At 47.5% G+C, this 24932-nt stretch overlaps 2 protein-coding genes across 3 annotated transcripts; both read left to right on the top strand.

Annotated features, from left to right (window-relative positions):
* The first annotated feature begins 88 nt into the window (after positions 1–88).
* LOC120049955 (vezatin-like) lies at positions 89–15818 on the top strand. Of its 2 annotated transcripts, none has more exons than XM_038996487.1 (12): positions 89–229; positions 1931–2068; positions 5800–5889; positions 6020–6204; positions 6387–6671; positions 7203–7349; positions 7599–7746; positions 11598–11947; positions 12616–12809; positions 13228–13328; positions 13447–13654; positions 13767–15818. In XM_038996487.1, the coding sequence occupies exons 1-12, from the start codon at positions 194–196 to the stop codon at positions 14324–14326; spliced, it is 2442 nt and encodes an 813-aa protein (XP_038852415.1). In that variant the 5' UTR covers positions 89–193; the 3' UTR covers positions 14327–15818. The 2 variants fall into 2 exon arrangements, with proteins under 2 accessions (XP_038852415.1, XP_038852414.1); XM_038996486.1 differs by having other exon boundaries at positions 7191–7349.
* A 1800-nt stretch (positions 15819–17618) lies between these two features.
* On the top strand, positions 17619–24043 carry LOC120049954 (methionine aminopeptidase 2-like). The gene is made up of 11 exons (XM_038996485.1): positions 17619–17798; positions 18848–18949; positions 19260–19322; positions 19651–19753; positions 20729–20890; positions 21064–21245; positions 21399–21493; positions 21604–21700; positions 21857–21960; positions 22708–22823; positions 22902–24043. The coding sequence occupies exons 1-11, from the start codon at positions 17642–17644 to the stop codon at positions 23152–23154; spliced, it is 1434 nt and encodes a 477-aa protein (XP_038852413.1). The 5' UTR covers positions 17619–17641; the 3' UTR covers positions 23155–24043.
* The last annotated feature ends 889 nt before the right edge of the window (positions 24044–24932 follow it).

The following is a 24932-nucleotide window of genomic DNA, read 5'->3' as shown; positions in this document are numbered from 1 at the left end:
CGCTACTGCTCGAACACCCAGGTTCACGAGGAAGCGTTGGGCGATTTGGATTGTGGGAAGTGTTGTTTTGCCGAGGAGTTTGTTTTGTGCGGCTAACAGGGGCTAGCAACTGCTTCAAATGTTCACTTCTTGTCGTTTATAAACGACTACAATCCCAGAATGCGTAACGGTTGGATATCGATGGCAGAGAGCAATGACTGAGGAGTTTGATGAAGATGTGGTATTTGAGGTTTGTGTTTTTATTCAGGCACATATGTTCCGTTAACGCGTAGTGCAGTGTGTCAAGCCCGAGTTTGTATAGGTTTTCTGATTCATTCTGCGTGATGAAATTGGCGTGGTTGACCAGACTGTCAGAGTAGCTTGCTCGCTAACGTTAGCTAGCTTATTAGCATGGCCATGAGAAACGTTTACCCATTGGCGTTTACACACCCCTGTTATGCGTAGCTGAGACATAAATCCGAGCTAAATTGGCCGTGTAGCCTAGCCAATCCTGCCTGACTGCTAAGAAGCTTTTGTTATCATGGGGCAGTGTGCTGTTTCATCATCATAGCTGGCGTGGAGAGTGTGTGTCTGATCAGTGCTTTATGCGACGTAGGAAGGGAATAACGTTAGCTGTTCGAAACATCTGACAGCCTGATGTGTCAACATGTGCGCCGCCGATACCGTCCGATCATGCAAGTGAGTAACTTTAGCCCATGTCATGCTTGGATCGGGGTGTGTAATCATGATAACGTATTATAGGTGGATCTATCAAGGTAGGCAAATGGCTTGCTATCCAGATGTAGAAGCACGGAGATGTTTCGGTTTCTCTCATCCTACGGATGAGGAGCGTCCGCAGCTGGTTGGAAATTGGGTCAGGTGTCTCCTTGGTAAAATTGGAGCATAAAATTGGTTATTTTTTCTTAATTGTGGGCAAATTGTTGTTATGCCAGTGCCGAGTGCCAGTACGTTGTTCTAGGGGCAATCAGAGGAGAGGTAGAGATCAAAAGGCCCACTTTGCTGCTGCACATCTCTCTATTGTAGGGAGATTGAGGTGGGAGTCTGACCTGGGATGCTGTCATGCAGGACAGTGATTTGCTCATCCCTGCTGGCAACAGACACACGCACACACTTCGTCAGTCCCACTTTAAGCTGAGCTTTAACACTTGATCGTGATGAATGCTCTTTTATGCAAGGATTTTAGATTATTATGTTTGTTTAATTCCATCGCTGAATTGAAATAATGGACTTTGGAGCAGATTAGGTGTAAGAAACGGGTATTGAAAGAGGCAAGATGCTTAGGGCCAGGGGGAGGTTTAGGGATGGGTTGTGCACATACATGGGGTGTTCTGTTCTCTTCTAGGCTTTTAACATTAGCATATCTTTGCTCAGCGGAAGTTTAGCCCTTAGCTAACTCGTCCCATGTTTCCAAAAACCATAGCTAATCCATAAAAAACAAGCAGCTGCACACAGTAATACAATTAGTTGCCCATGGTGACCAAGACTTGAGCAGAGAGAATAGATTATTTCCTTTTCTAGTTTGTCATCTGAGTGGCTGTTGTGCCCGCAGCATCAAGGTCTCTGTGTTTATGTATGGAAGTCAAGTGTGAAAGAGCGTGACTGAAATCTGCATGGATTGCAAGGCGAATGGGAGAGAGGGTGGAGAATGAGCGTATGAGTCCAGACGGTAATTAGAACGTAACGCTACAGCAGACCAGGGATCGTCTTCCTGCCACTTGCAGTGCTGGCTGGGTTGTGACACTTCTAAGAATAGCTGCCTGTATATTGGGAAATCTGTAACAGAGAATTGGGAAGAGCAGGAACAAAAGCTGATATTTGTCTAAATCTCTCTCCTCCCCCATCCTCCTTCTACCCTCTTTTTTTCTCTTCCCCCTCTCTCTCTCTTTATCTCTCTCTCTCTCTACACACTCTCCCCTCTCTCTCTTTCCAGAACTCTCCGCTCTTCCACTACCTGCAGGATCTAGGACACACAGACTTTGAGGCGTGTCCCACCGTGTCTCAGGAGGACGAGTGTGGAGGAGGAGAGGGGGGGACGACCTCTCTCCAGGACAGCCTGTCCAAACCCACAGTGAGTGACCCCCCCCACACACACACAAACACACCCATCACTGCTACCATAAGGAACCCCCACTATGATCGCATAGCCTTGGGGTGTTGTATGTGTGCTTGACCAACTCCCTGTACATTCATGCAGGCAGACAGAAAGTAATTACATCTGCTATTGATTCCAAACAATGAAACATATCACAAACACTCACTCACTCCTTCACACTCATACACGGCTGCCAGACAGACAAGACAGGGATCATGGAGGAAAGAGAGCAACAGATTCAGAGCAAGGTATTTGTCTGTTCTACACACACGCACACACACTACTGTCCCCTATTCCAGGGATAGGCTCTGTCTATTTGGTCACATTTCTCTATTAGTGCTGAGGGGAATTCCTAGTCCTGTTTAGGAAACTCTGTAAAAGGAAAAGTCTTTCTGTCCTCTCTCTCGCGCTCCCTCTCTCTCGCGCTCCCTCTCTCTCGCGCTCCTTCTCTCTCGCGCTCCCTCTTTCTAGCGCTCCCTCTCTCTCTCGCGCTCCTTCTCTCTCGCGCTCCCTCTTTCTAGCGCTCCTTCTCTCTCGCGCTCCCTCTTTCTAGCGCTCCCTCTCTCTCTCGCGCTCCCTCTCTCTCTCGCGCTCCCTCTCTCTCGCGCTCCCTCTTTCTAGCGCTCCCTCTCTCTCTCGCGCTCCCTCTCTCTCTCGCGCTCCCTCTCTCTCGCGCTCCCTCTCTCTCGCGCTCCCTCTTTCTAGCGCTCCCTCTCTCGCTCGCTGATTCACTGGGGCTGAATTAGATTACTGATATCTGGAGTGCATTAAAGTCTTCTACGGTCATGCTGTTGTGTGTTAGTGTGTACATGTATTTGTCCGACCTTGTTTTTACTTGTGTGAACATGTGTATGCTTCTGTGGTGTGAGTGGCTTGTGTGATATGTACTGTATTATACATATGCACAATCATAGCGCTTTGCTAATAATACCCAGCTACTGTACAGCATGCAGTCATTTAAATAACACTTTAGAGCCCTCAAGCAATGTTTGAAACATCTTGAACACACCCCTGTTTCTATGTAGGGGGACAGGGTCCTGGCCAGCGCGTGGTCACATGACTGAGTGCATTCCTTTTCCTGTTTCTGTATTTTTTTCCCTGTGTGGGACAGGAAATGATGTCACATTAGCCTCCTCTGGGAACTTTCCGTCCGTCCGTGTCATGCTTCCTCTCTGAGAGCCTCTTATTCGGAGGAGCGTTTGGGAATTATTCTCATAGAGGACTCATCATGGATATAACCCGTTTAAACATGGACGTTGCCATTGTTATTGGGCATTGCCATCATCCACCATTTTCAACTAGTCAAGTAGTCAACTGGATGGGGATTCCTATGGGTTAATGGCAAAGATATGGTTATTCCTTGTCCAACATCCTGTAGCCCAGATAGAGATTGTGTGTGTGTGTGTGTGTGTGTGTGTGTGTGCGTGCGCGCGCGCTAATATGGACGATTGCCTGGTGTATATTTGATTTCCAGACAGTCAGAGGCCAACACTGGTTATCTGCTCCTGTTTAGCACACACTGGGCCTGTTTAGCACACACTGGGCCTGTTTAGCACACACTGGGCCTGTTTAGCACACACTGGGCCTGTTTAGCACACACTGGGCCTGTTTAGCACACACTGGGCCTGTTTAGCACACACTGGGCCTGTTTAGCACATACTGGGCCTGTTTAGCACACACTGGGTCTGTTTAGCACACACTGGGTCTGAAAATCCTCCACATTTGTGAATGAAATAGGATTTCCAAAATGTTTGATGGCACGTGGGGCACATTGATGTTATTTTACAGAACTAAATGTCACACTAGACCAGAGCATTGTATGACATCAAATGAGGTTAGTAAGGAGAGAGGAGGAGGAATATGGGAATCTGTCAGTGTGCCATCTGAATAAAAGGTTCTTTATGCCACAATTTCCTGCTGATTCTACCAATGGGAATGTATATATATGTTGCCTTTTTGCATGTGTCATGTCAGATAAGTCACGACGAGACAGCTAACTGAAGAGAGCGAAGGCAGGACAAGGTCAGTTGAAGTTTATTGGCAATAAAAACTTCACCGCCAGCCTGCCTAGTCTCCTCTTTCAAATCCTGGAGTCATAAGAGAGTGAGATGGAGAGAAGATCAAGCGTTGAGGATTGTTTTATGGCAATATGGACATAAGATTTAGAACACATACATAAATGTCACACTCTCTTCCTCTCCCTCTTTCACTCCCCCTACACTCTCTCTCTCCCCCTACACTCTCTACACACACACACGTCTTTGCAGAGTCTTTTTTCCATTCTCTCACACGGCAGACGGGGAGCACAAAGACTCGGGAATGTTCCCCTGGGTGACGCCAGTGGCATACTAAAGAGTAGGACCAGGAAATGAACTGTACTTACTAGTGATGTGTTGGTTGTTTGTGTCACTGTGTTTGCATTCCGCTGTCTGTGTGTTTTTCTGTGTGGCCCGTCTCTGTCTCCTGCCTTAATGTTTGGATGGGGAATATGAGATTGAGATGAGTGAGTAGTAGAGAATGAAAACGCCTACATGGGCCTCCCCTTTCACGACTAACACACACTACCCTTTCCCTGGGGGGTGGTTTCGTAACCATGTTCTGTTCCTGCTGTTGTTGGTTGTTCAGTGTAGCGTGAACACCCAGTCCTGCAGCTCAGACTCAGACCCATAATCAATAGCCCTGCAGCCTACTGGCCAATAACACACTGTGTCCCAATCTCCCAACAACAGTCATTCAGGGTAGAAAACACACCCAAGCCAGTCTGGATCAATAGTAAGGGTGAAGTTGCCCGTAGACGCTGATCTTGGTTCAGTTTAGCATTTCCCACACTAATGGTTAATGTTAGGATTGGGAGAGGGTGAGCTGATCCTCGACCTGTACAGAGTGGAAACTTCTTCATGAACAACTGTAGCCTGGCTGGAACACTGAATCCCTACAGGCCTGGGTCAAAAATAGCGCACTATATATAGGGAATAGGCTGCCATTTGGGACTCAGCCTGAAATATGCCTCCTTAGTGGGGATGTTGCCTGATACTGATAGTACCAATGACTGTATGGGATAGTACTGCTACTTTCCCCAAGGGATAGAAAATACTGTGAGGAAAATAAGCTATTCTCATCACTAGATTGTGTGACTCGCTGTAGGCATTTTAATTCACTCACTCTTCACACTATTATGGCTAAATGAAGGGGATCAGGATTTCTAATATAGATATTTGGGAGAATTGTTTAGTTAATAGCAGCATATCAAATTGTACAATTTAGTTGGAATGGTCATAATTACTCTGTTTGTTTGCTAGTGATTAGAATATCGTTCTGTTTACTTTGTTTGTTTACAGTGAATCTCCTATTGGAGCCTGGCAGACTATCAACTAGAGGGGAATGGATGGTGTTTGTGTGTGTTGGGGAGGGGGAGTCCACACACACACAATCAGTCACTCATGGTTGGTGTCTCAAAGAGTCTGTTTCCTGAGATATGCCCTGGAATTAAGAAAATGTTTTGTGTGTGTGTTATGAGCATTATTTGTGGTTGATGGCCAGAGCTCATTCCCCAGTTTGCTCTCACAGATGTAGTAGGCTGTGTTGTCTGCTGTTAGTATGAAGGATGTGTGACTTATTCATTTGCAGAATTATGCCCGGTTGATTACTCTGTTCTCCTTATTAGCTCCAGTCTCTTCCCCACCTGACCCATCCTCTGTTATTGGCAGGGACGACGTCTATGGAGATTGGCTGATGCCTTGTGGAGGCGGAGCCCGTTCCACCAGGCTGCCTCTGCCCATAGGCTGGAGCAGCAGCTGGTAAGGGTCACCATAGAACTTTAAGTGACTTCATCCCAAAGACACATGTTCTTATATTCTTTCTCTCTGTGTCCTCTTCTCTCTTCCTCTCCCTCCATCCCTCTTTCATTCTCTCTCTCCTTCCCTATAGGACTGTGTGTTTGGCCAGTACACGGTGCGGTGTATCCTGGACCAGGATGTGTTGCTCCAGGAGGATGTGGAGCTGATTGAGCTGTTAGACCCCAGCCTGCTCACCCTGGGCGCCTCGCCCTCCGGCTCACCCAGACGAGACAACTCCCTGCCCTGCCCGCGCCTCCTCGCCTCACCCTCGCAATGGTACGCCCCAAACACAGATCCTAACATAGTCACACACACACATAAATATCTACATGTTCACACAGCAGACACTAACATTCCATCTCTTTCTGTTTTGGTTTTCTTTCTCTCTTTCTTTCTTTCTTTCTCTTTCTTTCTCTCTTTTTCTCTCTCTTTCTCTCTTTTTCTCCTCTCTCTCTCAGGGACGTAGCAGTGCTGGTGGGCCTGGCTGCAGTGTTACTAGGCCTGTCCTCTCTCTCTGACGGGGCCTGGTCTCTGGCTGTGATCCCGTGGTGTGCTGCAGTCATGGGCTGGGTGGGGCTGCGAGGGGCGGGGCTGTGGAGGCAGGGGAGGATGCAGAGGACAGCACACGCCCAGGCCTCCGAGCTGCAGACCATGGTGCTGAACAGTAAGGCTCTGACCAGCCTGGCCCGCAAGTCCCTGAGACTACTACAGGAGACAGAGGTCATCTCTCGAGGGTTCACCCTGTAAGTGGACCATTTGATCTACTATCTATCTACTTCATCCATAGTGGTAGTGTGCATCCTCACCTTCCTACTCATGTTGTAAGTGTGCATGCTAACTCTGCTGTGAGTCACATACTCTGTCCCTAACGTTACTGTCCACTTTCACCCACTAGCACTTTCATCTACCCAACTATAAGGTTAGCACTTAGGCTAGTACCTATTATTATCTTAGTTTATCATTACCTGAAAGGCCCACTTTTTACCTTTCCTTGCCTGTCCCACAGCCCGTTCCTCCCCACCCTATTCTCTGTTTCACTGTTCAGTTTCTGTAGTATTGTCGGTAGGACAGCATTGTAACTGTATTCATCTTTGTTTGTTTTGTGATAGCATTTTGTCATAACCGTGTCGTATGTTGTTAGCCTGTACTGTTGTGTCTCAGTCATAAATGTGTTATTAGCATGTTGTTAGCATGTCGTGTTGCGTGTGCTTCCCTGCCTTTCTGGGACGTCTGCACAGTTGTATCACATTTCACTTGTCAAGTCTGCTCGACAGGGTGAGTGCGGCCAGCTCCTTTAGTAGGGCGGGGCTCGGGGCGGGGCCACGGGGGCAGCAGTTGATTGGCCTGCGGAAGGCGGTGTATCGTGTGCTCCGCTCGGCCTTCAGAGCCTCCCGCCGAGCCACCTGCCACATGCTCAAAGCATATCCTCCACGCACACACACTCAGAGAGGAAAAGGTGTTAATTTTCAAATTGAGGGGATATTGCCAGACTCAACTTATGCAGGAATTAAACAATGCAAGCACTAAATATTGATTTCTACCAGTAACCCTTTGGTGTTATACTTGAGTGAATGTGTGTTAGAGGATATATTCTGTTTGACCAATTTGGCAGGTAATTTAGTATATGAGTGTCAATCTGTGAGCTGATGGGCTCCTTAACTAGTACCCACGTACCCCCTGAACTCTGAGATCGACAATGTGACCAACTACGTGTCTGCGGTGCCTCTGAAGGAGCTGGGGATGGGCCTGGGGACAGAGCACCTAACTGACGAGGAGGCACAGGAGCTCACCGATGACTACAGCCTCCCTGCCCTCAAGGTAAGATCCACCTACCTGAACCACGAGAGAGAGAGAGAGAGAGGGACGTTAGGAAGGAAGGAAGATGAGATTGGGTTAGATTTGGGATAGAGAACTTACTTTTATATAGATAGCGAGTCCGACGAGAAGGATTTCCTGCTTTCACTGGAACAGGCACAGATCCACGCCTTTTGCGTGAAGAAAAGACGCCGGAAAAGGGGACGCAGATCGGGGATCCATCTGAGAACCCGGAGGCGAGTGAGTAAACTCCCAATGCCTTCCATTCTCCTTGCTAACGTGCAATCGTTAAAAAATTAAATTGATGACATATTATTAAGATTATCCTACCAACGGGACATTAAAAACTGTAACATCCTATGTTTCACGGAGACAAGGCTGAACGAAGAAACAGACAATATAGAGCTGGCGTGATTTTCCATGCACCGGCAGAAAAGAGACGCTACCCCATGGTAAGACGAGGGGTGGGGGTGTGTGTCTTTTTGTCAATAACAGCTGGTGCGCAATGTCTAATATTAAAGAAGTATCGAGGCATTGCTCGCCTGAGGTAGAGTACCTTATGATCAGTTGTCGACCACACTATCTACTAAGAGAGTTCTCATCTGTATTATTTGTAGCCGTAGACCGCTATCAACCAACTCTATAAGGCCATGGGCTCCTTAACTAGTACCCACGTACCCAAAGAAGAAAATGCTCACCCAGAAGCGGCACTCCTAGTGACCGGGGACTTTAATGCAGGTGAACTTAAATCAGTTTTACCAAATTTTTACCAGCATGTCACATGTGCAACCAGGGGGGAAAAAATCCTAGACCACCTTTACTCCACACACAGAGATAAATACAAAGCTCTCCCCCGCCCTCCATTTGGCAAATCAGACCACAATTCTATCCTCCTGATTCCTGTTTACAAGCAAAAACTAAAGCAGGAAGTACCAGTGACTCGCTCAATACGGAACTGGTCAGATGACGCGGATGCTACACTACAGGGAGTGTTGCCAACTTAGCGACTCTGTCGCTTATTTAGCGAGTATTCAGACCCCTCTAGCGACACATTTTCAAAAAATCGACTAGTGACCTTTTCTGGTGTTATTGGAGACTTTTGGAGACTGACGTGAAAGCACATATCGCTCTTACTCTTCTCAACGAGCAGCGGGTGCTGCCGTGGGCCCCACCCCCATCCCAAAGCACTCACAGGCGGCCCAGTCCTCGCGCAGCAGTCCCTCCCAGCTGCAGTCAGAGCAGGAGATGTTCACCCCTCCGCGTCCAGACTGCAAATGAATCGCGCATGCAGGAAGCCGCCGCTGGCTGATCCCGCCCTGGCTTACATTCAGGGCAGGATGTAAATGTAAAATGTTCTTTGTCTAAAATAAATCACTGCACAAAAATAAATCACTGCATTTGACTCACACAGCGCCAGTCACTTACTCACCTTGTCCACTGTGTGTGTGCCTCTCTGTGACATAAGCTAAACATCTAGCTGGCTAGCTCATCATGTCTCAGTCTAAACTGTACACTCAAAAATACAGAAAGGAGTGGGAATCAAACCCTGAATTCAAAGGCTGGTTGAAGCCGTTTATTGGAGATGATACATGGGCATACTGCCTGTATTGTAAGGCTGATTTCTACGCCAAACTTAGTGATGTAAAAAAACACATGACAACTCAAAAACATACTCAAAAGGCAAAGCCTTATAACAGTTCCACCCAAAACAAGCTGCCATTTATGGTTAAAAAAATTCGCTCTGCAAAAAAGGCTGAGGCCACCATGGCATTAGCTATCGCTGAACACTGTTCCATGCTGGCATGTGATCACATTGGAGAAGCATGTAGAGCTGCTTTCTCAGACTCCACTGCTGCTACCCACATCAAAATGCATAGGACAAAGTGCACAGAAATTATTAATGGTGTTCTAGCACCATACTTAATGAAAAAGTTGGTCGCAGATGTGGGTGACCAGCGTTTCAGCCTCCTCCTCAATTGTGTCAACATTTCTGGGGCTTGTTGAGTTGGAGGGAGGAGATGCCAAATCTATAGCCCGTGCTGTTGTGGCTTTCCTCGAGAAGTGTTGTCTTGAAAAAGAGAAACTCCTCGGGATAGCGACTGACAATGCCTCTGTTATGACGGGGATTAACAATGGGGTCCATAAAGTGCTGAAGGAGGAGTATGGACTCAAATATCTGGTTCTTATTTGCTGTGTGCCACTCTTTGCAGCTTGCTCATTTGTAGTTCTTAACATATTTAGGGTGTTTTTTACTATTTTTTTTGTCTCTCCCACGGCATTATTCCTCTCTCCTACAGCATCCATCACAATTACATGCACATGGTCAATTATGCAAATTAGGTGATGGTGTCATTTAGCGACTTTTAGGACAGCCAATAGCTACTTTCCTTACTGAGGAGTTGGCAACACTGACTACAGGACTGTTTTGCTAGCACAGACTGGAATATGTTCCGGGATTCATCCAATGGCATTGAGTACTACACCACCTCAGCCATTGGCTTCATCAATAAGTACATCGATGACGTCGTCCCCACAGTGACTGTACGTACATATCCCAACCAGAAGCCATGGATTACAGGCAACATCCGCATCGAGCTAAAGGGTAGAGCTGCCGCTTTCAAGGAGCGGGAGACTAATCCGGACACTTATAAGAAATCCCGCTATGCCCTCAGATTAACCATCAAACAAGCAAACCGTCAATACAGGATTAAGATTAAATCCTACTACACCGGCTCTGACTCTCGTCCCCATAGTCCCTGTGCCCAAGGAAGCGATGGTAACCTGCCTAAATGATTACCACCCCGTGGCACTCACGTCGGTAGCCATGAAGTGCTTTGAAAGGCTGGTCATGGCTCACATCAACAGCATCCTCCCGGACACCCTAGACCCACTCCAATTCGCATACCGCCCCAACAGATCCACAGATGACGCAGTCTCAATCGCACTTCACACCGCCCTTTCTCACCTGGACAAAAGGAACACCTATGTGAGAATGCTGTTCATCGACTACAGCTCAGCGTTCAACACCATAGTGCCCACAAAGCTCATCACTAAGCTAAGGACTCTGGGACTAAACACCTCCCTCTGCAACTGGATCCTGGACTTCCTGATGGGCCACCCCCAGGTGGTAAGAGTAGGCAACGATACATCTGCCACACTGATCCTTAACACTGGGGCCCCTCAGGGGTGTATACTTAGTCCCTTCCTGTATTCCCTGTTCACCCACGACTGCGTGGCCAAACACAACTCCAACACCATCATTAAGTTTGCTGACTACACAACAGTGGTAGGCCTGATCACCGACAATGATGAGACGGCCTATTTGGAGGAGGTCAGAGAACTGGCAGTGTGGTGCCAGGACAACAACCTCTTCCTCAATGTGAGCAAGACAAAGGAGCTGATCGTGGACTACAGGAAGAGGTGGGCCGAACAGGCCTCCATTAACATCAACGGGGCTGTAGTGGAGCGGGTTGAGAATTTCAAGTTCCTTGGTGTCCACATCACCAACAAACTATCATGGTCCAAACATACCAAGACAGTCGTGAAGAGGGCACAACAACACCTTTTCCCCCTCAGGAGACTGAAAAGATTTGGCACGGCCCCCAGATCCTCAAAAGGTTCTACAGCTGCACCATCGGGAGCATCCTGACTGGTTGCAGTCTACACTTGTTGTATTCGGCGCATGTAGCAATAAAGTTTGATTTGATAGTGGAAGAAAGAGTAGAAGAGAAGCATGATGAGAAAGATAGAAGGAAGAGATCATTTAGATGCAGGTCGATTGGTGAAATGAGGGGCATTGTCAGAGTGAGGGTGTTAGCTACTCTGTTTGTCCCTGTGGGCTTGCCGTCCTCCAGGTGCTGTTCCAGTTGTGGGTGGGGCAGAGCTCAGAATGTTTCCGCCGATTGGCCCTGCTACTGTCACCACGACGACTGGAGGAGCCCAGGGAAGACTGGGTTAAAGGTGAAACCCCTCCTCCGCCCATACACCGCTCTGTTGCCACGGTGACACAGCCTCTCCACGGTGCCCTGGCCAGTTGCCTAGGCGACCTGCAGCGTAGCTACGAGTTCCACCGGTACTTTGAGACGCAGCACCGGACGCAGGGCTCGGACAGGGTGGGACGCGCTCAACAGAAATGCAGAGAGCTCAACACACTGCACACGTCTGTACGCAGCCTGCAGCTGCATCTCAGGGCCCTGCTCAACGAGTGAGTCAAACCTAACCCTCCTAACCCTAACACCTGTTACTCTTTACCCTCCTCACCCCTCAGTCTAAAGGCGTCCGTATGCTTCAGTTCGGCTAGCGTGAAACAAACGAGAGTGCTCGCATACTCCCTTAATGGACCTTCGCTTGAAAAAAGGGGAAAAAGAGGCAATAGTATTGTTTGTCCATTTTGGATGCCGTAGCCAGTATACACTTCCTCAAAATAGCCTGAATTAATGTAAGATAACTCAATAAATCTGTCATTAATTTTGACGTTTTTGCAGAGGAGATCTTAGTCACACAATTTTACATCTAACTAAGGTGTTTGGTGCAGTATTTCTCAATGGAAACAAGTTGTCTCTCGTTGAATGACAACAGAAACTTTATTGAAGAATCCCTACTGTTGACCAATCTCCGACGAAGGGGCGTAATACCGACTTCGGCTTGCCTTGAGAAAAAATGTTGCTGAAGTCCAAAACAAACTAAAGCGTCACAAAATGTAGTCATAATATATGCACGAACTCGTCCGAACTGTTTCGGCTGGATAGCATGCGGACGCCTTTAGCCCCCTTTCCTTACCCCACTCACCCCATCATCCTCTCCTCACTCCCCCTCCCCTAACCCCTCCTCCCCTAACCCTCCCCTCATCTCACCTCCTCTTCCCCCCACTAGGATGATTATTCTGGAGGATGACCTGGAGAAGCTGATGGTGACTAAGGAGGCGGTGGAGGTGACTGTGGAGGGCTACCAGGACCTCCAGGAGCGTCTCGGCCACCTGCAGCCCCACATGCAGGCCAGCGCCGGATGCTGGGAGGACACCGTGGGCCAAGTGGAGCGCATGCTGAGGAGAGCTAACACCTGCCCAGGTGAAGAACACACACTACCTTTATTAGGCTTAGATAGTTAACGCAGCTGACCAGTTGAGAGCTGACAGGCCCTGATATTGGGTCTGAATACTGGACCCCCCCCTTCCCCAGGTTTCCATGGTTACAGTGGAAGGGTTATTTTTAGTCAGTACTTCCTCCCCCCCGCCCAGCCTAGAGACTATTCAGAGTCAGTGAGGAAGTGGCTCCTTCAAATATAGGATAAGAGCCAGACCTCGCAGGGAAGGGAGGGAACAATGGCCTAGTTTCACCACAGACTGTTTCAGCACATTTTAGAGGTCTACTCTTTGGGAGCAGGGAGCAAGTTGTGTACACACACACTCTATTTGAGTGTGTGTGTGTGTGTGTACACATACCTGTATGTGTGTGTAATACGTTCTATCCATCCTTTCTCTTTCAGGAACTCCTGATGGTCCAGAGCAGTGTCTCCCTCCTGTGCCATGCACCCCTGCCCCAACCTACACCCTCATCCTGGACAGGGACCCCGTGCCTGAGGAGCAGGTACTGAACCTCACCACTCACTGTGGATCTACACACACACACAGACACACACACTCAACTAGGTGCCAGTAGTGTGTCTTTATGTGTAATGGGTCTTTCCTGCCCTCTGATTGGCCAGGAGCTGGAAGCGTACGTGTCGGACTCAGAGGATGAGAACGGGTGGGTGGGGTCGGTGGTTGACATGCTGTCTCCCGAGGAACGAGAGCGCCAGCGGCGGGAGAGGGAGGAGTCTCGGCGCGTCCTATCGGAGCTCAAAGCCGTGCTGGGCCAGCGGGCGTCCGAGGGCGAGAGGAGGAAGTGGAAACAGCTGCTCTTCAACGACCAAGGTCTCGCTCCGCCTACCCACAATGCACCTCTCTGCCTCTGCCGCTCCTTTAGTTCTCTGTCTCTTTCTCTCATTTCATGTGATCATTTAATTATGTTTCTTTTGTCTCCTAGCGGCCGTGATGCCTATCGTTTCCGCAGAAACTTCTATAGAATATCAGATGCCCTCCGACCCATTGGACGCTCTGACCCTTGTGGGCGTAGCCAAACCAGGTGTCGCCGAGGGAAACCACCTATCGGAAAGGCTGAACGACGATGAGGAAGACTGGGTCAGGGACGAGCGCCCCCTCACAGAGGCAGAGGAAAAAGCACTTACAGAGTTCTGCTGTGGTGAGGCGGAGGAAAAGGGGGAGGAGGGTGAAGGTTGGGCTTCTGTCCCAGCCGGGACGGGCCAGGTGCGGCTCTACCAATACGACGGGCTGCCTGACGAGGGGGCGGGACTGAACGAGCCCGACCTATTGCAGCCCCGGGTCCCCGCCATCACGGTGATGGACAGGCTGACGGAACTACACGGCTCGGCAGCACTCAGCTTTAATTCTGCCCTCGCCGCCCAGGTGGCAGCACGTTCATACACCTTCGCCAACATGGAGGAGCAGACGTTTGGAGACAGCGGAGAAGAGGATGAGGGAGAGAAGCGTTCGCTGCCTGATGGACAGACATGTGAGAAGGACTAGAGTCTAAACCCTCCTGCTTTACGGAGCTTTAAACAGAATAGTTATGGACAGACAGGCTCCTGTATTTATGTCTGACCCCACTCCTGGGTTATTTATTGCGGCTGTCCGTTTCCTTGACTCCATGGGTCTCTGTCATGTCTTCATCGGTGTGTATGATTGGGTGAGTGCGTGCTTGTGAGTGAGAAAGCATTGTGTGTATACGATGTCTGACTGTGTTTGTGAGTTTTAAGAGAGCACTACACCACTTTATGTTACACTCCTCCACCCATGCGTCCATACTTTATTCACAATCCCCCTGTGGCCGCTCTCCTGTGCTACTCAGGTACCAGAACCACAAGACAAACTCTGACCTCACCGTCACAAGGTCTTCAGTTTAACCCTAAGGATCCCCTGTAGCTATTAGAGGCAGAGAGACTTGGTTATAGCATCAAATACATTTTCTCTAACTATTGACCAGTACCTTTCCGTGGTATGTTAATGTTGCTCTAACAGTTTAGCATATTGATGTCTGGGTCAAAAAGCCTGATTTAGCTAAATGATTATTATCACTCCCTATATGACTCCTGTATTGACAGGCAGAGTCTGATGTGTGGTTGCTCTGTTGAACGTGTGCACGGCAGCCCAGGGCAGAATGCTCAGGTACTGAATCACTGACCGAGGACTGAATGTAAGATGTTTCTATACACACACACACACAGATGTTACTGCACACACACACACACACACACACACACACACACACACACACAGATGTTACTGCACACACACACCACGCTGTAAAAGGAGAAGGAGAGGTACATTTCAAAGAGAGCAGGGCAAAGCTATTTTTATTACTACTGTTTTATTTCTGGTCTGCCTCTCTGAGTCTGCATTTCTACACACTCCCCGCCTCACTAGGAATGGCCCTATAACTGCAAAGATGTGTTGGCTAAAACACCTGTCACTCAACCTACAACAACCAATGAGCAGACGGAGACGTCAGAGAGAAGGGTGGACATAGTTGACCTTGTAAAATGGACTAGCCTACCAGGTTTGGAAATATTTTTACATATTGTGTGTTGTTTTTATTTGAGAGCTGAATATGGTCAGGCAGTGGATTGCTGTGAAATGAAATTTATCCCCATCCACTAAAGAACCAAACACATTCACAGTGCTTATTTCCCCAATGGTCTCGTCAAGTGCTCATCTGATGAGGGGATGATAACTGGGTGATTATTGAGGTAAAGTGTTATACTACCTCATGCCACCCCTACTGCACCTACTATGAAATCTGTTCCGTGGGTGTCTGTAACTCCCTATCTACTACATGTATCTCAGATCTGAATTGTTTGTGTCAGAACGTTTTGGTTCTGTCTTGTGTACATCTGTAAATGTTTCCATGGAGATTGTACCACTGTATCTGGGGCGGCAGGTAGCCTAGTGGTTAGAGCGTTGGGCCAGTAACCGAAAGGTTGCTGGATAGTATCCCCGAGCTGACAAGGTTCAAATCTGTCGTTCTGCCCCTGAACAAGGCAGTTAACCCACTGTTCCCCGGTAGGCCGTCATTGTAAGTAAGAATTTGTTCTTAACTGACTTGCCTAGTTAAATAAAGGTTGCATTTAAAAATAAAAAATATATAAAAAAATCTCTATCCCCTGTCTCAGCATCTGTGTTTCCATAACGCTCACTCACTAGAATGTGATCCAACTCTATTGATTTGGGGATTGAGTTTGGGACAGTTATTACAGAGTGTCCTGGAATGCTACTATCGTTGATTACAATTAATTAGAGTGATGATCGATGATGATGATCGAAGGACAGCATGTGCTTATTGACTGCACAGATGATTCCGCTTGTGTGTGTCCGGGGGTGTCTGACCTCCCCCACCGTGTCTGTCTTGCCTTCCAGCCCTCGCCCATATGTCCCCTTCCTGAAGTGAGTTCTGTCCCTCCTACATTTCAGTTGTAAAATAAAATGCTATTCTGGAGCTGACTGTCTTTTGTCTCTCTTTTTAAATTGGTCTCTCTTTCTTTCTCTCAGCTGCCTGAGACTGACCCTAACCCCAGGGGGAAGGGGGTTAGGAGAGGAGTGGTAGGGGTGAGGGTCAGCGTAGTGTGAGGGTTACCTGATCTTTTGTGGAGTCCCACATTTGTCTGACCTAGAACAGCTGGTGATCCCTGTAAGACCCTGACCCCAGCCTGCAGACACACACACACACACATTTAAATGCATTTAGCTGTTGTAAATAGTCCCAGGTTAACTTCCTATACACTTAGTGTGTCTGTGTGAAATTGAAACCTCAAGGATCTGTCTTGAGGTAGACCAAACAGCCCCTCTAGCTTTATTATGTGTGTCCCTGTGGCAGTGTGTGTCCCAGTATCAGCCACCCTGTGAAACACAAACCCAATCAGTCCATGCTAGACAGGCTGCTAGAGAACAGAAAGAGAGAGGGCTGTGAGATGCCTAATGAGGCTTCCCCTGGTGTGGAAGTACATGAGGTATTATTAGGGGCAGAGCAAAAATGTCCATCTTCACACTGCAAAAGCCACATTTAGACTGAACAGAGCAGCAGTGTGTGTCTCCAACAACCCAGCTGTCCAATCATTTTAGAATGATGTACTTCCATCCCTCTCTCCCCAAAGAACCACGGAGCAGGCAGGCAAGGCTTCTTGTCTTTATTGAATTAGCCTCTGCATCCTTAAACAACCAGCAGGCATCATGTCAATACGCTGAACTGGCTTCCTCTCCTCATGTCCAGAGACTTCAAATTTATGGTGAAACTAAATGGTGGAAGCCTACTGCTTGGGATTTGCTGCTTCCTCATCTGGCTTTCCCAGTTCTCCCAGATCAGGGAAGGAAATGAGCCTAGGGCATGGAGTTGACTATTCTTGAGAGAATTTGGAAACAGGTAGCAATAGAGTTATTGTGTGGTGACTAACGATTATTAAATTGCTCCTGGTGCTGTAATAAGTGAATGGAAATATATTGGCCCTTCTCCAAATCCCTTGTCACCTAGTATTAATGCATGCTGCCATCTAGCGGCCAATATTTTCTTAGTCGTAATAATAACAAATAAAGGTTATTAAGATGTATAGTACAACATACATGTTGTTATAACACATTAACCAGGTTTGTTGAATCCGGGCTGTTTACTGTGTATGATATTGTGTCTCTGGGGATACATATTTTAGGATAATTGTGATGGTGAGCCATGAATTAATTCCTACAACATTTTGCATTCAGCGAGCACGAGCACGCGCTCAGCTGATTCTGCAAGTTTCTCATTCAGCTTACCCACAAACCACCGCGCTTCCTTTTCCACTAACGCCTGCAATCATGGCTGATGTGGTGCAGGAGAAGGTACCGGAGCTGAAACTCGAAGAAGAGACGGTCCTGAACGGAGATACAGAAGAGAAAGAGGAGGTAGACCCTTCCGAGGAGACAGCCAAGAAGAAGAAGAAAAAGAAGAAGAAGAAGAAGTCGGCAGGCCCCGGTAAGAGTTACAGACAGGCCAGTTACCGCTGAGACGTGCGTGCCTAGGGAAGAGTGTGCCTTGTGAATCGTGCGCCAGGCCTTATGAAACACGCCTCGCTCTCATAACACACCCGTAGCTCGATAGCTAAGCATGGCGCGAGACTTCTGTCAATCCGACCACGAGGCCGAAATGTCAGTAAACAGACGGAAATAGTAATAGAAACAAACCTAGTAGTTAGTTAGCTGGCTAGACATCTTGCTAGCTTAGGCGGAGTTCGTAGTCCCTTGCTGGCAGGTTCCACAAGTCGCTATCAAATTCAAAACCACGTTTTGATGTTTCGTAATGTGTGGTGGAATGCTGTTATGTTATCGTTAGCTTTCTTACATAACGTAAACGCCAGAATACAGTTTGATTCCATAGATTTCGATGATCGAGGTTGTAACTATCACGGACTGATCTGTTTCATGACTTATATATTTAACACTAACTAGTTACACATGATTGACCACAATGATTGTCCCGCTGCCTGCTAGCGAGCTATGAAACGTCAAGATACTGTTTGATTCAGACAGCATGCTCACTGTACCCTGCGTACTTAGTGCTGACAACGTTATCCTCAGCATGTGCTATTTCGAGCAACCCATCTTCTTGTAACAACCTCAACTAGCTACAGCTGGTATGAATTATTCTAATGGATGTCAGACAGCTGCCCTTTAAATTGACATACACAACATTTAGCTTGTAGTATGCGTGTTTACATCAGTAAAGCGTGTACTGGCCCCCAAGGTTATAATACTCTCCCCTCTCCTGCCAAGTCCCTGACCTCGGGGATACACTTTGCGGAATGGGATCATTGTCCACAGTCCAAAAGGATCACTTCCCCACTGGACAGTACCTTCCCTTGCACGCACATAACACATCTCTCATCCTCCCATCCCTCTGGTCTCCTGGATGCTCTCTGTTGTGTGTGATGGAGCTGTGGTCGCCACTGCCGCCATGTCGGGGTTAGTAAGATGTATAGGATGAGCTCACCCATGTGTATCTGTCTCTGCAATTTATGACTGCAGCAGCCGGCACCGAGGCTGAGGGCAATGGAGTGGCTGATGTGACACAACAGCTGGAGAAGCAAGCTCTGGAGGACAAAGAGAAAGAAGAAGACGGGGAGGATGGTAAGAGATCGTAACGGTACTCTACCTTTGCCTAGTACTAGGCAGCCCCTGACCCAGAACCACATGGGCCGAGCTCCAACCATGGCTCCTCACACCCTGCTGTGGAGCAGCTGAGCTGGGTTCAGTCCTGTTGTTGTGGCCTGTGAACCAAATCCTAACCACCCTTAACCTTAACCATCCGCATGTCTGACCCTTAAGGACAGCACAGAGATGACCTCACACATGACTACATACACATCTACCAATACATGGCTTGCTGTGACATTTGAATATGACTAAATTACTTCACATTCCTCCCTATTTCTCTCAGATGGAGATGAGGGGGAGAACTCGGCAGGCAAAAAGAAGAAGAAGAAGAAAAAGAAGAAAGGACGTGAGTTGGTCTTATTTCATTTGACACTTGAGAGTTATGGCTTTCACTTTGTCTGGTCATGTATAGGGTGCAATGGGAAAGTAGACTATGATCTAGTGATGGATATGACTGGCTGGCTCTCTGCCGTACTGCTGCACTCTGGAGCATAACCATAACCCTGCAGCCATCTGAGTGCCTCCACCCTCAGGTCCTCAGGCTAATGGGCATGTTTGGCTTTTCCCTGAATATTGCTGTGTCACCTCTGGAATTCCAACTCAAACTTTCTAGATAGTTAATGAAATAGTAATGAGCGGTTATGTGACTGTTTGTTTCTTCCTGTCTTTCACAGCCAAAGTTCAGACTGACCCTCCGTCTGTGCCCATCTGTGACTTGTATCCAAGTGGTGTTTTCCCCATCGGTCAGGAATGCGAATACCCCCCATTACAGGATGGGTAAGATTCATACACACAATCTCACAAACACCTACTCTTGGCTTGGTGTGTGGTTTGTACTTGGTTAGTGTAGAAGCGGGGCCCCAGCCTCTTATTTCCCCAGCACTGTGTTATACTAGAGTGGCTGCTCCTCTGATCATCATGCTATACCTGTCCAACCTTCAACACAAACTGGTAGCTACCAGAGAGACTGGGGAGGGAGGTTTGAGTTTGTTCTAAAATAAAACAGTGCTGCCTGGCATACATGAATCTGTCAGTGTGGTTATCAAACAGAAGTGACAGGGTGGTTCTTCACCTTTGATCTCTTCACTAATGTGAAACTCATTGACATAAAGGGCTCTTAAAGATGCGCTATGCAGAAATCACTCCGCCATTTCCTGGTTGCTAAAATTCCAATAGTTTGCCTAATTTCAGTTTGTGACAAAACAAGCAAGTATAGTGTCGAGAATCATTGTACCATCTTATCTGCTGTGAAATATTTATTTTCATAACCCCAAATATTGTGCTTTCAGCTGCTTGAAGCTGGTATACAAAACTGAAAGTAAATAACAAAACTTAATGGGAATTATAGAAATATTGCACATAGAACAGATCAACTGCTTCTTAGTCTTGCATTCAATGAGAATGAAAGATCTATGACACACTTTTCCATGTGAATTTAGTCAGGTCGCTGAAAAAGTTACATATTGCAGCTTTAACAACACCCAAAACACTGTTGTCATCCTCAGCATAATTTCAGTTTGGTTTATCCTGTAGCCATGCTTGCATTGATTCCCCCTCAGTCACGGTGCGGGAGTAAGATGTATCCGTGGGCACTAACCTTGTTGATCCTCCAGGGTAGTTGTGCAATGACAAAATGTTTGTGTTTTCTAACTTCATTGCTGATTCCCCTTGTGAATTTCATACACAGTGATGGGAAGAAGTGTGTATGTGTGTGCTGACCGCTAACCTTGTTGCTGATTCCCCTTGGTGCAGGCGTACCGCGGCATGGAGGACCACCAATGAAGAGAAGCGGGTTCTGGACAAGGCCAACGAGGAAGTGTGGAGCGACTTCAGACAGGCTGCTGAGGCCCATAGACAGGTCCGCCAGCACGTCCGCAGCTTCATCAAACCTGGCATGACCATGATCGACATCTGGTGAGCCTTCATCATCACAGCTGAGATGTTGCTTCCTATTCTTTCTATTTGTCAGTCTTTTTCCTTTGCATTTTATCTTTTGCATATGTCCGTTCTTGCGCTTTCATCCCTTCATTATCAATTTATCCCATCTATCTGTATAACCAATCTCTCTGTGTGTCTGTGTGTTTCAGTGAGCGGTTGGAGAACTGTTCCAGGAAGTTGATCAAGGAGAATGGTCTGAATGCAGGCCTGGCCTTCCCCACCGGCTGCTCTCTGAACAACTGTGCGGCTCACTACACCCCTAACGCCGGAGACCCCACCGTGCTGCAATACGACGATGTCTGCAAGATCGACTTCGGAACACACATCAACGGTACACCCCTGCCACCGTACACACACGGTTCAGCTGACACACACATCAAAACATACTCGACACATAAACGTATACAAACGCATATCAACACACACACACCTAACCACTCAGACCATGTAGGATACTGTGCTCACTCCCACTGTATGTTTTCAGGTCGGATCATTGACTGTGCCTTCACCGTCACGTTCAACCCAAAGTATGACAAACTGCTGGAGGCCGTGAGAGACGCCACCAATACTGGAATCAAGGTCCGACATCCATTCACACGCCATCCATTCCTGAGGCCGCTTGATATAATTTGAAGTAAGTGTAGTTCAGGTGTTCAGTCTCATCTCAATCATGCTTCATCATTCTGCAGTGTGCTGGAATCGACGTGCGTCTGTGTGACGTTGGAGAGAGAATTCAGGAAGTGATGGAGTCGTACGAGGTGGAGATTGACGGCAAAACATACCAAGGTACTGAGCTACTGTATATATATATATATATATATATATATATATATATATATATATATATATATATATATATAATATACACACACACACAGTGAATTTGTTGTAATTTATGATCGAAGATAATTCCTCACAAATGTTAATTTGAATAATTTCCAGTGAAGCCAATCCGAAACCTGAACGGCCACTCAATTGGCCAGTACAGGATACATGCCGGCAAGACTGTCCCCATTGTCAAAGGAGGAGAAGCTACCAGGATGGAGGTGTGTATCTGTCTAACTGAGCATTTGAAGAGCAAAGAGGGAGATAGGGAGGCGAGGTTACAAAGGGTTGCTGAGTTAATGGTGTGCTGTGGGAGGGTGACCGGGTAATGATGCTGAGTTAATGGTGTGCTGTGGGAGGGTGACCGGGTAATGATGCTGAGTTAATGGTGTGCTGTGGGAGGGTGACCGGGTAATGATGCTGAGTTAATGGTGTGCTGTGGGAGGGTGACCGGGTAATGATGCTGAGTTAATGGTGTGCTGTGGGAGGGTGACCGAGTAATGATGCTGAGTTAATGGTGTGCTGCGGGAGGGTGACCGGGTAATGATGCTGAGTTAATGGTGTGCTGCGGGAGGGTGACCGGGTAATGATGCTGAGTTAATGGTGTGCTGCGGGAGGGTGACCGGGTAATGATGCTGAGTTAATGGTGTGCTGCGGGAGGGTGACCGGGTAATGATGCTGAGTTAATGGTGTGCTGCGGGAGGGTGACCGGGTAATGATGCTGAGTTAATGGTGTGCTGCGGGAGGGTGACCGGGTAATGATGCTGAGTTAATGGTGTGCTTAGGAACCGTGCCAGGTCCAATTAGCCAGTAACACAATACCTGCATGCCTGAATTGGTGTCGTCGATGATCAAGGAATTTCTATAACACAGGATTGCCTGCCCCTGTGTATTTGTTTGACTCAGCAGTGTCTTCCTACCCCAATAAGTGTCATTTTTCTGACTGATTCCCTCTCTTGCACCACCAGGAGGGAGAGGTGTACGCCATCGAGACGTTTGGCAGCACAGGGAAGGGCGTGGTCCATGATGACATGGAGTGTTCTCATTACATGAAAAACTTTGATGTGGGACACGTCCCAATCAGGTAAGTTGGTTGCCTGTGTGAACACTGGACTGTGTATTCCACAGAGGTTGTACCCTCTCTCCCCCTTCCTCCCCCCAGACTCCCCCGGGCGAAGCACCTGTTGAACGTGATCAACGAGAACTTTGGCACGCTGGCGTTCTGCCGGCGCTGGCTGGACCGGCTGGGGGAGAGCAAGTACCTGATGGCCCTGAAGAACCTGTGCGACCTGGGCATCGTGGACCCCTACCCCCCGCTCTGCGACACCAAGGGCTCCTACACCGCCCAGTTCGAGCACACCATCCTGCTCAGGCCCACCTGCAAGGAGGTGGTGAGCCGAGGGGACGACTATTGAATACTGAACCCAACCTCATTCAAACCGTACCACAACCCCTCCACCCCAATACAGAGAATAGACACACTGAACCATCTGCCTGCACTTCAACAGAAAAACAGCATCTAAATACAGGACCTTCCTTTGGTCTCTTCCCATTTCTCCCACCTTGGCAGAGAGCAGCCAGTAAGGGCTATGAAAAATACTGCTGTGAGGTACCCCCACAATGCATTTTTACCGCTATTTAAGAGCGAGCATGGAGGGAACTGGCTTACGTTGCAGCGGTTGAATCTTTTTTCCTTTTATTTCGGTGACATTGAACCACAAAGCTTAGTCATTTCCCTCCTTGCTAGAGGGATCTGTGGACACAGTGGTGTCTCACTGCAATCTTCTGAAGCCAGAACAGCCATAGAATCTCAAATAAACTGTTACAGTTTAACTGCTTAGAACACCAAGTAAGAATGTGAAGAAACAAACCTTTCCTTACCAAAATAAGTACCCTCCTCTCCCTCTAAGTATGCATAGGGCCTAGTGTGTCCTAATCAGGAAAAACTCCTGGCCCTTACTGCTATACAGTTCCTGGTTCAGACTGCGGTCTTTCAGCCTGACCCTACAGTCAGGACCTAGTCACTCGATTGCTCGTCGGAACCCTGAAATTGTACAACTTCCCCTTTTGAGTTCTGGGTGGGAACGATGACAACCACGCATCTACAGCTGTATGTTTGGCTTCATGTTACAGGGAGGGGACTCTGCACTCAGCTCCTCCAGTATTTGTTTCTTAGATATTTGTAAAATATCTTGGAAATGGCTGCTGCCACTATATGTACCCAAATGTAGTGCTTCATTTTGAATGCCCTGGAAATGTTTTTGTAAGAACAAAAGTATTGAAATAAAAAAATGTTGCTCTCTGTATTGGCTGATGGGGTTGGATATTTTTTTTAAATTTAACCTTTATTTAACTAGGCAAATCAGTTAAGAACAAATTCTAATTTACAATGGCGGCCAAACCCGGATGACGCTGAGCCAATTGTGCGTCGCCCTATGGGACTCCGAACCAGGGTGTCTGTAGTGACGCCTCTAGCACTGAGATGCAGTGTCTTAGACCGCTGCACCACTCGGGAGCCCACTGTTCCTTCACAACCTTGCAGGCCTCTAGTAGATTCTATCAGAGAGGAAGAGGCAAAGCAAGAGATTTCACTCACAAAAGCATTTCTATGGCTTATTGTAGACCTAAGCTTGTTGCCTGCTTTTTGGGATGACTACCATTGTTAGGGCAGAGACATTAGCGTCTCGTCATTATATACAAATCTCAAGTCTAGTAGGCAGCCTCTTTCCCCATAATCCGCTGAGGCAGCCATTACGTACGCCCTATTTAGAATTAGTCAAGTGAAAGGAGATTGAGGGCTACAGCATGGTATGAACCTTAACTGAATTGTGTGGATTTTTAAAAAAGTACACGCGTTTTCTTAGAAAAATGAAAATATATTCTCATTTGAGGTAATTCTCTAAAAATTGAGGTAAGAATTTGCATAGTATCACTTCCATAAGTGTACACACACCCGAGGCAGTATGAGCACAATGCAGACAAACATATCGTACAGAAAAAAGGATGAAGTGGAAATGTGCTTTGAATTCTCCCCAAAAGGTGAATCTAGAGAGATGAACAGCATTTAGGTTGAGCTAGTACCAGCATAGAGATATCTTTCTCACACGCATACAGTTTTGAACACACAAAGGATCTACTTGCATCAGTCTGGCTATTTTATACTTACATTATACAGAGCCAACTATATTGTGTG

Source organism: Salvelinus namaycush, chromosome 6, assembly GCF_016432855.1.
Source record: "Salvelinus namaycush isolate Seneca chromosome 6, SaNama_1.0, whole genome shotgun sequence".
NCBI lineage: Eukaryota > Metazoa > Chordata > Actinopteri > Salmoniformes > Salmonidae > Salvelinus > Salvelinus namaycush.
The sequence above is the reverse complement of the archived record's forward strand: the minus strand, read 5'-3'. Positions and strand labels throughout refer to the sequence as shown.